The sequence below is a fragment of the Vicugna pacos genome, chromosome 16, assembly GCF_048564905.1.
Source record: "Vicugna pacos chromosome 16, VicPac4, whole genome shotgun sequence".
NCBI classification, from domain to species: Eukaryota; Metazoa; Chordata; class Mammalia; order Artiodactyla; family Camelidae; genus Vicugna; species Vicugna pacos.
Window position 1 is genome coordinate 52268877 of NC_133002.1, and position 12586 is coordinate 52281462.

A 12586-nucleotide genomic window follows, 5' to 3' on the forward strand; every position below is an offset into this window, starting at 1 on the left:
CGTTAAAACTGATCCTGATCTCTGATCATTTCAAATAACAGTCTTTGTCTGTCAGATCCCATGTTACATTTTCTCTAGCTGAATTTTTATTCTGATTTCTTTTCTTCCTGATGGCAGTTTTCCACTCAAGTTCACCATCTCCCTGTTCTCAGACATCATGTTCTCATCCATCCTTCCTTAATTCTTAACAGAGTTTAATGAGCAGAATATTAAATATAGTCTATTCGTGCAAAACTGTTTCCTTTATACCTACGAAAATCATAGTCCTATATTATTTTGTTGATTAATAGAATCCTTTTTATTGAACTATAGTTAACTTACAATTTTGTGTTAGTTTCAGGTGTACAGCAAAAAGATATTAAGTTCAAATTCTTTTCCATTATAGGTTATTACAAGATATTGAATGACTAGTAGTACATTAGAGTTGAAAAGAATTTTAGTGAATTGGCCTCCTTCACCTCTCGTCTCCCCATCATCATCCCCCATTTCACAAATAAGCTCTTGAGCCCACCTGAGGGTAAGGACCTGGTGCTTTCCACATGGCTCTTGGCAGCATCAAGCCTTAAACCGAAGACTTCCAGGTCTTTGATCTTTCCCACATACTCCATGTATTCAGACACACATGGAAATGGAAATAAAATAAAGTATATTTTACTGTAAAATATATATGAGCTGCCAAAATGGATGAAGCATCTTCCCCAGTCTTCTATGGTTCCTTGTGACTCAAGCAGGACTTGCCCTTGGCTTTCAGAGTGGAGCTCAGCAAAGCCATTTCTTATCTGAACTGTTTAAGAAATGTTTCCTTGGGTAGTCGTCTTTGTTGCTTGCTGTGATTTTTTTTTTTTAATTATCACCAGTTGTCCTTGGAATCAGAATGTTCAAGGCCAATTTAGAAAAGAGGTCATGATTTGAAAAGCAACTTTCCAGAACTGTACCTAATTTAAAGAGCATCCCAAAGGAAGGAAATGCTGACGAATAACCATCTCTTGCAGTCCCATAGATCTGGAGGTTCAGCGGACGCTTAACACGATTGATTTATGAGGAGACTGAGGAATTTGTTTTCTAAGAGGAAACCAATTATTTTGAAAATCCATTTAGTTCAAATGGCTTTATTTCTGTGATGTCAAATGATCAATGACTGAATAAAAGGAGGCAATACAGCAGTGTTCTTTATTTTCGGAAGGACACTAACACAGTGCTGTGAAAATGACAGGCTCTGTGTTACCCTGAGTAGTTGTTCAACCTTTGCCAAACCATGAAGTTTTACACGAAACCAGATCTTTTGGTTACCACTGTTTCATCTTTCTAAGGCTCGAAGTATCCTCTTAGATGCTCTTGCGTGTGTTGCATTTCAGAGAGCTGTAGGGCTTGATGACATGGATTCTGGAGCCAAGACTGCCTGGGTTCAAATCCTGACTCCACCATTTAGAAACCATGGGACCTCAAGCAAGTTCCTCTACCTCCTTGTGCCTCAGTTTCCTCATTTCAAAAAAATGGAAGTTACAATAAAAGTTGTAGGAATTGCTGTGAGAAATAAACGAATTACTACTTGGAAAGCATTTAGAATAGTGCTTCTACTTAATAAGTCCTGCATAAGAATAATTGTTCAGTTAATTACTAAAAAGACCCTATCCAGTAAGAGTTGAGATGTGTTCAAATGGAACCCATATTACATAATCCTTTCTTTTTCGTTGGGTTGGTGGGGGGTGGTGGTGAAGCTGATCAGGTTTATTTGTTTATTTATTTAAATGGCAGCACTGAGGATGGAACCCAGGACCTCCTGCATGCTAGGCATGAACTCTACCACTGAGCTATGCCCTCCCCCCTTAAAAAACGCTTTCTTGATCTTCATTGGGTTCCCAGGGGCCTGGGGATGCAGCCCAGATGCTGTCCCAAGGCTTACAAGACTTCATGACTGCCCGGCTTGTCTCAGCCATCTCTCCTCTCTTCCCTCTATGCATCCCACACTCCCACCATACTCATCTTGTAACTCTTCAAATGGGACAAGCTTGCTCTTCCTTCAGCTTTTGCCCCTTCCCCTGTCCCACTCCTGCTCATTCCACAGGTCGCATCTTAGATGTCTCGGTCCCTAGTAAGACTTCCTTGGCCGCTGCAGCCTCCCAAGACTGGCTTTCGGTCCATCCTTTATCCTACATCTCTCTGAGGCAACCCATTAATAGCATTTCTCTGAATTTTTCATTTGGAAACACTTGACAAAATTTTAGGGCTAAAAGAAGAATCATACTTACAGACTTCCCTGCAAGATAAGAATGTTTTCTGGTCTGTCCTCTTTCGATTATCAATCCCCAAGCTATCTAGAAGCTCTGAACTGTTGGGTCCCTTCCCCTGCTCCTTATGATGTTTATCCAAGTTTCTGTTTCATCATGTTCAGGCTGGATTATTTCATGACAGAAAAATTCCTTTCATTTTATCAATAAACATAAACAAACATCCAAAAAAAGTTAAACGAAATCTTCCCAAAATAAGAATCAATAGAATTTCATACAAATGCATGTTTAACTACTAATGAAATGGACAATTAAAATTAAGGGGCCCATGAAAAGAGGGTGTCTTCCTAATGGGATGAGTTGAAGGAGACACTTGGCAAAAATTTAATCATTGATTATATTGTGTAGAGAAATAGTCAATATTTGGTGAAATTAAAGTAGCAAATGCAACTTCCAGTTAAGATACAGCAAAATATCACCTTCACACACGAACATGTTCATTTAGTCAAGCATGGAGGGTCGAGATGAGTCAGATTTTAGATTAATAGAGAAAAGTTGGTCAGGAAAAAATATTTACAAGCAAAAAATTTTTTTGCTCCCTTTGGTTTTTAGAGTGAGATTGCTACAAATGCTTATAAGGTCCGCCCGCCTAAATGACCGTCAGTGGACAGGACAGAGCAGTCAGCTTCTCTACTTTTCTCTTATTTCTTCCTGGCCAGGAAGTCAGGGGACCTTTGAAACACTTTCACCTTCAGCCGCCCATACCTTCACTTGGCACAAAGGCTCTAGCAGCTAGTTTTCCAAGAAATAGTGTGCAGGAAAATTAAAACTTGGAAGCACGGAGAGTCTGGAAAAAGATTTGACAAAAATTTTTTTTCAAAGCAGTCCTTTGTATTTATCATGTGTGCCTCCTATGCTAGGGGACACTGAATGAGAATGTGTACTTTCAAATATCTGCCTTTAGGTTAAGCCCTGGAGCCCAGAGGAAGAGCCAGGGTTCAAAAGCCAGAGAGGAAAACCGCTAATCAAAAGAATAGATAAAAAATTATGAACAGTGGCCATCATATGGCATTTCTGAAAATCATCAAATCAGTTTCAAAACCTTATTTTTGTTCTATCTCTAGTGTCTTTTTGGAGTTTTTCTCTCTCTTCTGGGACTGACCTGTTTTCATATCTGTGAGATCATTATAGTTTAAAGAAAGTACAGGTTGGGCTGTCTGCTGCCCATCCAGCCACTTGCCTGAGGCACATGGCATACTTTCAAAGGCTGTTTCTGGGGGCAAGGCAAGTTTTTAAATTCATAGTAAAGACTTTTAAGTGTGATGTAGTAAGAGGTTCTAAAATATACATATTTATTTAGCTGAGCAAATTATATTTCCCTGTGAGAGCCCAGTTATAAAGGTTAGCATTTTCCTAGAGATTCAATAAAATGAAACATGTAAATACAAATTTTCTTGCAGACGAGGATGTCTTCAAACTTGAATTATTGGCACCGTTGTTTTAGAGACTGGCTTCTGTAAGTTATAAATGCAATTTTTAACTTAAAAGTTATGGCGGTAATAAATAATTTCGAGAATCCAGACCTGTGATCATGATGTGACTCCCAGTCTTCCATTTCCTGTAACGTCCTTGCCCCATCGAGTACCCAGCAAGGCCCTCAGAGTCACATTGTCCCCCGAAAGGCCCCTTTATGGCATTGTATTCTCTGTTTTTCCCCTCATAGTCTCGTGAGCCCATCTCTTATTTCCACCATTACCCCCCAAATTTTGAATCGATTACATACACACTACCAAGACCATTGTAGGGGAAGCTGTGTCTCTTGCATCCCAAATGGAAACAGGTTTTTCAACAAATATTGTAATAAACAGTGGATACTGGGTCTCACAGTATAATTAGAACAGTATATTTCATATACATAGAGGTTAAATAATCTTTTTCAGGTTCAGTTCTCCCCCCAGATAAAAACTTTGGCTTGACCCTGACTCCTCGAGGACTTTTCCCTCTTGACCTCTGGGACCTGTTGCGAGCAGAGCTATGCCAATTCTCTGTGCTTTCTCACTGTGCGTTCCTTTCTTATTCTTTGCTTTTTACCTAGCGTCCAGTTCTGTGTTTGACAAATAGGAAGCACTCAGTAAATTTTTGTTGAATGAAGAAATGAATTTGGCATTTACACCTACCAACTAATAAAACCATACTCTTGGAAATGATTGACTTCCTCCTACTTGTTTTTATCATTAGCAGTGGTAGGAGTGGTTGTTACTGTGATGGTGATGGGAATGGTATCAATCAGGAATCTCCCCTGAAACAGCACTGGATTCTGACAACCACCTCCTTGAAATCTTCCCCGTCCTTGACTTCCCAGATTCCACACTCCACTGAAAATGTCTTCGGTTGCATCGTCTGACTCCTCTTCTCTCTGCAGGAGCCCTAAGTATAAATTCTGCTCCAGTGCTCTGTGATTTTTCTTCTCTATTTTATCCCCTCAGTAAACTCAATCACTCCTACAGTTTCAACTGCAGAAGAATCACGGCTTTGAACTCCTGACCCTGATTTCCCCTCCAGTTCCAGACTGAATTGGCACCTCTGTGTGGCTGACCTCTTGGAATCTAGAACTCAGCATGTTTTCTCCCAACTCTTACTACTCATGTCTTAAATTATGCTGAGACCTTCAGCTGACTTTTTTGCTTCCTGGATTCCTACATACATCAGTCGTTTCTGTGCCTTAAATTAACCCTCCCCTTTCTGTTAGCATCACTTCAAGCTGATGTATGCTTATTACCTCCCCTGGACACTTTCTGAGTCCCTTGCTCCCCCTGGTCCAGCTCTGTGTGCTACTAGAGTGTATCTGCTTTATCAACCAGCCGTATGTCTGAACAGACCTACTCACATTACTCTCCTACCCAGAAGCTGTCTACTAGTCCTCACTGCCCAGAGAAACACAAAACAAACAGTCGCCCAGCCTGCCTGCCCTCGTCTGCCTCTCTCCCCAGTAGGTACCCTCAGCGTCAACTGGAGTGGATTCTTTTTCTTGCCTAAATATACCCACTGTTTCCTGGTATATAAATCTTTGATGGTATCATTTCTTTCACCAGGTCAGGATGTGGGATTGCTCAATTTAAGACTTCAGACATGCACCAATTCTAAACAATAAGAAAACACATATGATAGCCATAGAAAGGGTTGTCAAAATGGAAGTGAATTTAAGTTTTTCAGAGGAGAGAAAATGAAGGAACTAAGAGAATGACTAGGGACACAGAGGGCTGATTAGTGAAGACACTGAGCTCATAATTGTAGGAGTTGGGAAAGGGAAAAGGCTAGGACAGCTCATGTTCTGAATCCACAGATAAAGGGAGAGGAGTAAAGTGACAGGTGTATATACTACTAGGTAACATTCGTCTTCGTGTATATAGCCGATGGTTATCAAGTCAGTGGTAAGAATTTTGATGTTGTGTAGACCCTCCCTCCACGAAAAAAAAGAGCATTGTAAAATACCTGGTTTGTTGACTTTTTTACTCTTTGATCAGTTGGGTCATCATAACCCAAAGAAAATTAGATGTGACAAACAATTACCTAAAAATGCTACATATGTACATTGTAGGCAAGAATATGAATATATCTATGCATAGAGAGAGAGAGAGACGGAGAAGGATACTTGGGACTCAAAGAGACATATTCTCTTGGGAAAAATCAAATCCTGTTTGAAGAGAAGATAGACGATGCTTGCATAGTATAGGTGAGGAGTACTGACATTCAAAGACTCCTTTAGAAGGGTGGCAGAGAAGCTGGTATGATCAAATGAGGAGTGGCCAAAATTAGAGAGAAGAGATAGTTTAACTGTTCTTCAGCTGCTTGGAGAGGGACTTCTGGAAGAAGGAAAGTAAACTGACTTGACATAGAAGGAATTCATAGCTAGTAAAGAATTTGAAGGATAGGAGTGGACTGTATTCAAGAAATCTTCGAGTTCTGCCATCACCTGAACGTGTTTTGTAGGAACCAATGTCTAGCACAACAATCTGCTATAGCTCTGAAAATAAACTTGTTCTTTGGATGGTATAGGTTTTCCTTGAATGGCTGTATTTAGATTCTCTTACGTTTTTGTTTCTAAAGTTAATATAATTTGTATCCTTTGCAGATTTGGACTTGCAGTTCCCCAAAATAAAGATAGCAATTTGAGAAGGCTGTGTAATAATTTTAATTCTATCAGCAGGTTCTAATTGTCCACATACCTGGTGACACCCTGGACCACTACTAACTGCTAGGAAGGCTATACTGTCTTCCCAGCCTTTGTAATGCATTTCCGTCAAGCGACCAGAATACTCAGTTGCTATATATCATCTACCTACCTTACTATAAAGGTCAGAAACCAGGAAAAAACACAAGAAAAGTGAGAATGATTGATGTATGGAAATTATAGTGTGGTTTGGGTTGTCAGTGTGCTCTGTTTTGAAGGCTTTGAACGCTTTCCCATTTATTTTATGCCTTGAGTCTGCCTTCCAGGTCTTCATGCCCAGTTCTCACCTCCTCCCTGACCCAGCGTTAGCTCATTCAGCCTGGCATAGGTGATTTGGGGCATGAACTCAAGCTTCATTTTAGTTGCATGCCGCTGATAGCAGAGCTCCAAGTCCCACCTAGTCCTTGCTTTTGAATATCCCCCAGTGCACCCACCTACACAGAGGACAGACTTGCTCACTTCTTCTCATCAGAAGTGAAAATTAGAGCAGAGCCCAGACAGCCCTAACCCAGCTTACTTTCTAGTACTATTTTGGTCACTATTTACATTTGCTGGTGAGAAAGCAGAAGGCTTTTTCTGTTGCTCCAAACCCTTCTGAAACCCCATGGCACGGCAGAAATTATATGTTTGCCTGGGCTTTGCCAGTCAGATGGAAGAGGGCGGTAACTACACACTGAGGGTGGTGACACGGATAACCCTGTCCTGTTTTCTGTTACTTCTGCAAGCATTTTTTAATGTGCCGTATTTCAGAAGTCTCTGGAACTATTCCTGCCTGGGATACAAGCAATGTAAGACATCATTTTCTCCAGGCTACTTTCCACCTGACATATAAATACAGAATACTTCAGACTCCTCAGAGATCTAAAAGAAGTAGATAAAGAGGTATTTATTTTTTGTCCTATTATTCATCTTCTGTGTGTCATAGCCATTAGTTAGAGGGGGAAAATGTCATAATTACCCCATGAGGGCAAGAAACATTCATTTTATGCCCTGATTTCCCTCGCTTACAGCATCTCGGTAATTGTTCTGTTGAGCACAGTGGCCTTTTGATACATATCTGTTAAATGAGCACAGGCAGAAAGTGAGACTTCTGTTCAACATGCCTCCTCTTTGCAGAAGAGAGAAGGAGGAGCAGAGGACCACTCCATCTAGCAGCCCAAGAGCAGTGTGCAGGGAGAACTACAGCGAAGAGCTGATGTCCAGGAGGCAAGGTGAAGGCAAATGATGAAGGATGTTTCCAAAAGAGGATAAAATATAAGAACTAGGATGGTGAGGCCAGGATACACCTGAGCATCCAGTCCAATCTCAGTCATCATCAGGGATGTTGGTGTACTGTAGGAGCCCCTCCAGGACCACCCTGCTGGCTCAGGTCCCGGGCCAGAGATAAACAGGAACTGAAAGTACCTTGATAATAAATCATAAGATGATATTCTGGAGTTCCTTTGAATGTGTCTTGCCTTAGATCATATTGAATTAGGAACAAATTAAATTCGTTGAGAATGATCTATGTGGATTATGTGTGCAAATTAAAGTGACCATAGGACTAGAGTGATGTGAAAACTCAAGGCCCCTTTCTGAGTTTTCACCAAAGGACAGGAGAAGAGGTGTCTCTATGAAGCAATACTGAAGGAACAGTAGGAGACAGAGAGACGGAAGCTTTTATGATTATCCTCAGTGGGTCCTACAGGTTCACCATGCTGGTTTCAGAAGCATAGGGAAAGAGACATGGGAAAAAGATGTTAGGCTAATAGAGGTTATATATGAGTGCAAGGATTATGGAAATTTTATTTTCTTTATGCTTTTCTTTTTTTTTTCAACTAGAAGGTATTATTTTACAATCAGAAGTAAAACATAAAAACTGGGGGGGAAAAGAAATAAGAAAACACAATTTTTAAAATTGATCCTGGAACAGAGTTTGACCAACTGCTGGGAGATTGGGAGGCCTTAGCTGTTCTGAAGCCGGACCAGCAAGCCATGCTAGCAGTGAATCAATGAGGAAATAGAATTTTTAAAAATTAATTTTAAAAAGTCAGATTTCCTAGGCCACATCTTTTTCAAAGATACCAATCATGTAATGCACTAAAATGAGTTCTGTCAACTTTGAAGAGAAACAACACCTTAAGCTGTAGGTGTTTCATTTGTGGCATTTCATTTCAGAGAACCTGTGCTAGCCTTACAGTTTCAGTTACAGGCATAATTCATTAGCAAAAGAAAGCCTTTGATGAAAAGTTAAGGTTGAGCAAATGTATTTTGGCTCCATTCTGCCAAGAAACAGCCTTGGTTTTTGCTTTAAAATATTTTTTTTTACTATTTGCATCCCTACATTAAGTGTGCTGGGTCTTTTGATTCAAGCTAGTTCTTGTATAGTTCATGAAGTCTCAATTTACAAATTACACACTATTGTCTTTTTGTTAAAGTTACCTTGAAAAGTATTAAAACATTATTAAGTGCTTCTCTTTGTTATTTATCATGTACTACTCGTAGTAATTAAAGGGAAAACACTTACCTTCCTGACAGCAGTTACTGTTAATTCAGTAATTCACAAAAAGTTTTAATTCTTCATGTTCACATGGGAAACCAGAATCTTAAAAAAAAAAATCCAGTTAGAAACTTCTGAAACTTTCGTCTTTAAAAAGCAGCATAAATCATCAAATTAGATGCTTCATAATTTCATCATTAATGTATTCTTGCTATGTATTTAGGAGCCTAAATGTTCATGTTTATTATTATACATTCAGATTGGAATTTAGAAATAATACAAAGTTTCTCTACCCCTGCTATCAGTAAGTTTTATTTCCCAACAGAATGACTTTTTTTTTTTTAAATACAGTGGTCTCCAAAGTCCTTCACTGCCAAGAACAGCCCCTGCCCTCCTGGAAAATATGACTAGAAGAAGATACAGATGCTGGTTAAATAAAATGGCCCCAGAAATATAAGAATGTGATTCCAATGGGGATACCAAGGAGAGGCACATGGTGCTATAGGAGTACATCATAGCAGACCTGATTGGAAAGGTTTCTCTACAAGAGTGACATTTAAGCTGAGATTTAAAGGCTGTGTAGAGAAAGATAACGGTTAAGTGGCAAAATCATACTCATGTTCCAGATGGAACAGAATGTGCAGAGCCCTGTGATGGGAGAGAGATGGCACAAGAGAGCCAGTGTGGCTGTCGCATGAGGAATGGGCAAAGATGGTGCAAGATGAGGGTTGAAGGGGAAGTAGGAGCCACACCAGGCAATGCCTTGAAGACTATGTAGAAATTTTTTGAATATTTTAAATGGCGGAAGACATGATCAGATATTACACAGCAGGTCTTGATTGAGCACTTCTAATGTGCCAAGCTCTATTCTGGCTCCCTGAAGTTCAGTGGTGAGCAAATCAATTCCTGGCTTTCCTAGAGTTTTCTAATAAAAGAGAATAAAGAAGAAAATTATCAGATTATGGTAAGTGTTCTGCAGAGACTTAAATGTGATCAGGTGGCCAGCGTTGGCTGCATGGTCTCAAAGGGTCTTCTTAAGGAAGTGATGTGTAATCTGAGACTGACTACAGGCAGGAGCTGACCGTGTGAGGAGAAAGTATTCTTGAAAGAAGAGAAAAGCCAGTACAAGTCACTAAGGTGGTAATAAATTGACAACGTTCAAAGAACAAAAGGGAAGCAGTATGTGGCTGGACCAGACAGGGCAAGAGACTGGTTCAAAAAGAGGCCTGAAGGTTGGGTGAAAGCCAGGTCCTGTAGGGCCCTGTCAGCCGTGAAGGAGTTTGGATTATGATTCTCAGTGTAATGGTAAGCCACCGGGGAATTTTGAGCAGATGGGAGGCATTTACACTTCAAAGAGATCAAGTTGACTACTGTGTGCAGAAGGTATAGGAGTAAGATGAACAGAGACTATTGGCTATTGAAGTTGTCTTTAGGTGAAAGATGGCCATGGCTTAGAGGAGGGTGGTAGAAATAGAGGGGGAGAGAAGTGGGTGTGTTGTGCATGCTTTAAGGTAAACTCAACAGAACTTAAACTGATGAATTGGATGCAGAAGAGGAAGGTGAGGGAAAGAAAGGAATCGGTAATACCTTCTAGATATGCCTTTTGAAATAATTGACTGCTTCACGGACAGTAGACTGATGGAATCGCAAGGAGTAAGTAGAGACCAGATAGGAAGCCCTGATCATATAATCCCGAGCATGTCAGTGGAAACGGCATAAAGTTGACCAAATTAAAAGGTGTTTAAGAGATTGAACCCGCAGGGCTTAGTGATGAAAAACAGGACTCTGTGGGAGGGAGTATATGGAATAAAAGCAAGTCGTCAAGGATCCTTCCTGAGTTTTTGCCTTGGATAATTTGATGGATTGCATGGGTGACAGTGGTGCTGTTCTTTGAAACAGGGAAAAGTCAATGATCAGGAGTATTATTCTGGCAACAGTGAATTGGAAAGAAGAGATCTGTGAATGTGGCCAACATCCAGATGAGAACAGGAGCAGTAACAGCAGGGCTGGAGAGGAGAGACATTTACAAGGCAGGTAGATGACTGAATGAGAGGTTAAGGGTAGGGAAAGTGCAGAGGTGTCCTCAAGGTTCCTAATTTGGAAGACTGAATGAATTTGGGTTCTGTTAATCTAGATCTGAATATATAGGAAAATATATAGGTTTAGGCAAAGGGGTGGGTGGGAGGATGGGGGAAAAAGTACCTGCTGGTTTTGTACCTGCCAAGCCTGGGACATGTGTTATTGATCTCTAGGAAGTAATTATATATACTTACCTTGAGTTTAAGCATTGCACAAAAGCCTGTCACCTCTTTACCAAATTAAATATAAACTTGGCCTGGCATTCAGAGCCTCTGTGCTCTGACCTTGCCTCCCTTTTCAGGACTTTACATATTCCAGGGCTGCTCCTTTGGACTGCATGTTCTTTGCTAAGTATACACCCATTTTCCTCTTACTTAAACTTTGTTTAAAATTGAGGCATAATTTACATAAAAGAGTACATTAGTTTCAGATGTATATCATAGTAATTCGATACTTACATACATTTCAAAATGACGACCATGGTAAGTCAAGTTACTATCTATTTCTTTTTTTTAATTGAAGTATAATCAGTTTACAATGTTGTGTCAATTTTTGATGTACAGCATAATGTTTCAGTCATACATGTACATACATATTCACTTTCTAAACTAAAAATAGATTTATCAGATCCAGCAATCCCACTCCTGGGCATGTATCCAGAGGGTTTACAACAGCCAAGACATGGAAACAACTTAAATGCACATCAGCAGATGACCGGATAAAGAAGTTGTATATTTACACAATGGAATACTACTCAGCCATAAAAAATAATAAAATAATGCCATTTGCTATTCGAAGTAAAGGAAGCCAGAAAGAGAAAGCAAATGCTATTTCTTTAGCAGATAATTTTCCCCCTTTCCTGCCTCTGGCTGTCAGAGTTGTAGCTATTATTCAAGGTTTTTCCCAAATGCCACTTCCTACCTGAAGACTTTCCTCATCACCTTCTGCTTCTTCCCCCCAGGTCATTTTATTGTATGTGAGTTTTTAAGATTTCTTATGAAAGTTTGCAAACTTACCCAAAAGTAGAGATGTTCAACAATTATTTAGCCACATTTATTTTATCTTTTCTCCTTTTTTTCTTGGCTAAAATATTTTAAAGCAAATTCCAAACATCATGTCATTTTACCCTCTGGATTCCAGAATGCCTCTCAGAGAACATGGACACTGTCTGACACAGCCATGGTGCCACTGATAACTAAGAAAATTAACAGTTCTCTATGAGTATCATTTAATACATGCTTCATAATCAGATATCCCCAATTTTACTCAAAAACACCTTTTTAAGTTGATTTGTCCCATTCAAGATCCAAACGAAATCTGAACATTATGTTTGGTTGTTATAGAGCTCATGTCTTTTTAAATCTAAAGCAGACCTCTCCTTACTTTCTGTTCCGTGCCATTGACTTCTTGCAGAAACCCAGTCAGCTGTCCTGTAGAATGTCCCACATTCTGCATTTATCAGCTTGCTCCTTTGTGGTGTCATTGAACTTCTTCCTCTGTCCTTCCTTTTCCTTTTGTTCTCTCAATTGGTTGCTTTAGACACTTACTGTGCTTTCCTGCTTTTTGTCC

The 12586-nt window shown here is 39.8% G+C and overlaps 1 protein-coding gene across 8 annotated transcripts in view; it reads left to right on the forward strand.

The window, feature by feature from the left end:
- CEP112 (centrosomal protein 112) overlaps nt 1-12586 on the forward strand; it is a 371189-nt gene that overhangs the window by 303626 nt on the left and 54977 nt on the right. The window contains exons 24-26 of one of the 8 annotated variants that reach the window (XR_012059798.1): nt 7576-7670; nt 9290-9902; nt 10838-10907. The exons of 4 other annotated variants lie outside the window; for them this stretch is intronic. Coding sequence is in view for 1 of the 4 variants with exons in the window: in XM_072939448.1 (XP_072795549.1) it covers nt 7576-7611 (36 nt within the window). In the remaining 3 variants the exon portion in view is untranslated. Of the gene's footprint in view, nt 1-7575; nt 7889-9289; nt 9903-10837; nt 10969-12586 lie in introns of those variants that run through there. 3 more of the 8 variants (XR_012059796.1, XR_012059795.1, XM_072939448.1) reach the window with 3 other exon arrangements.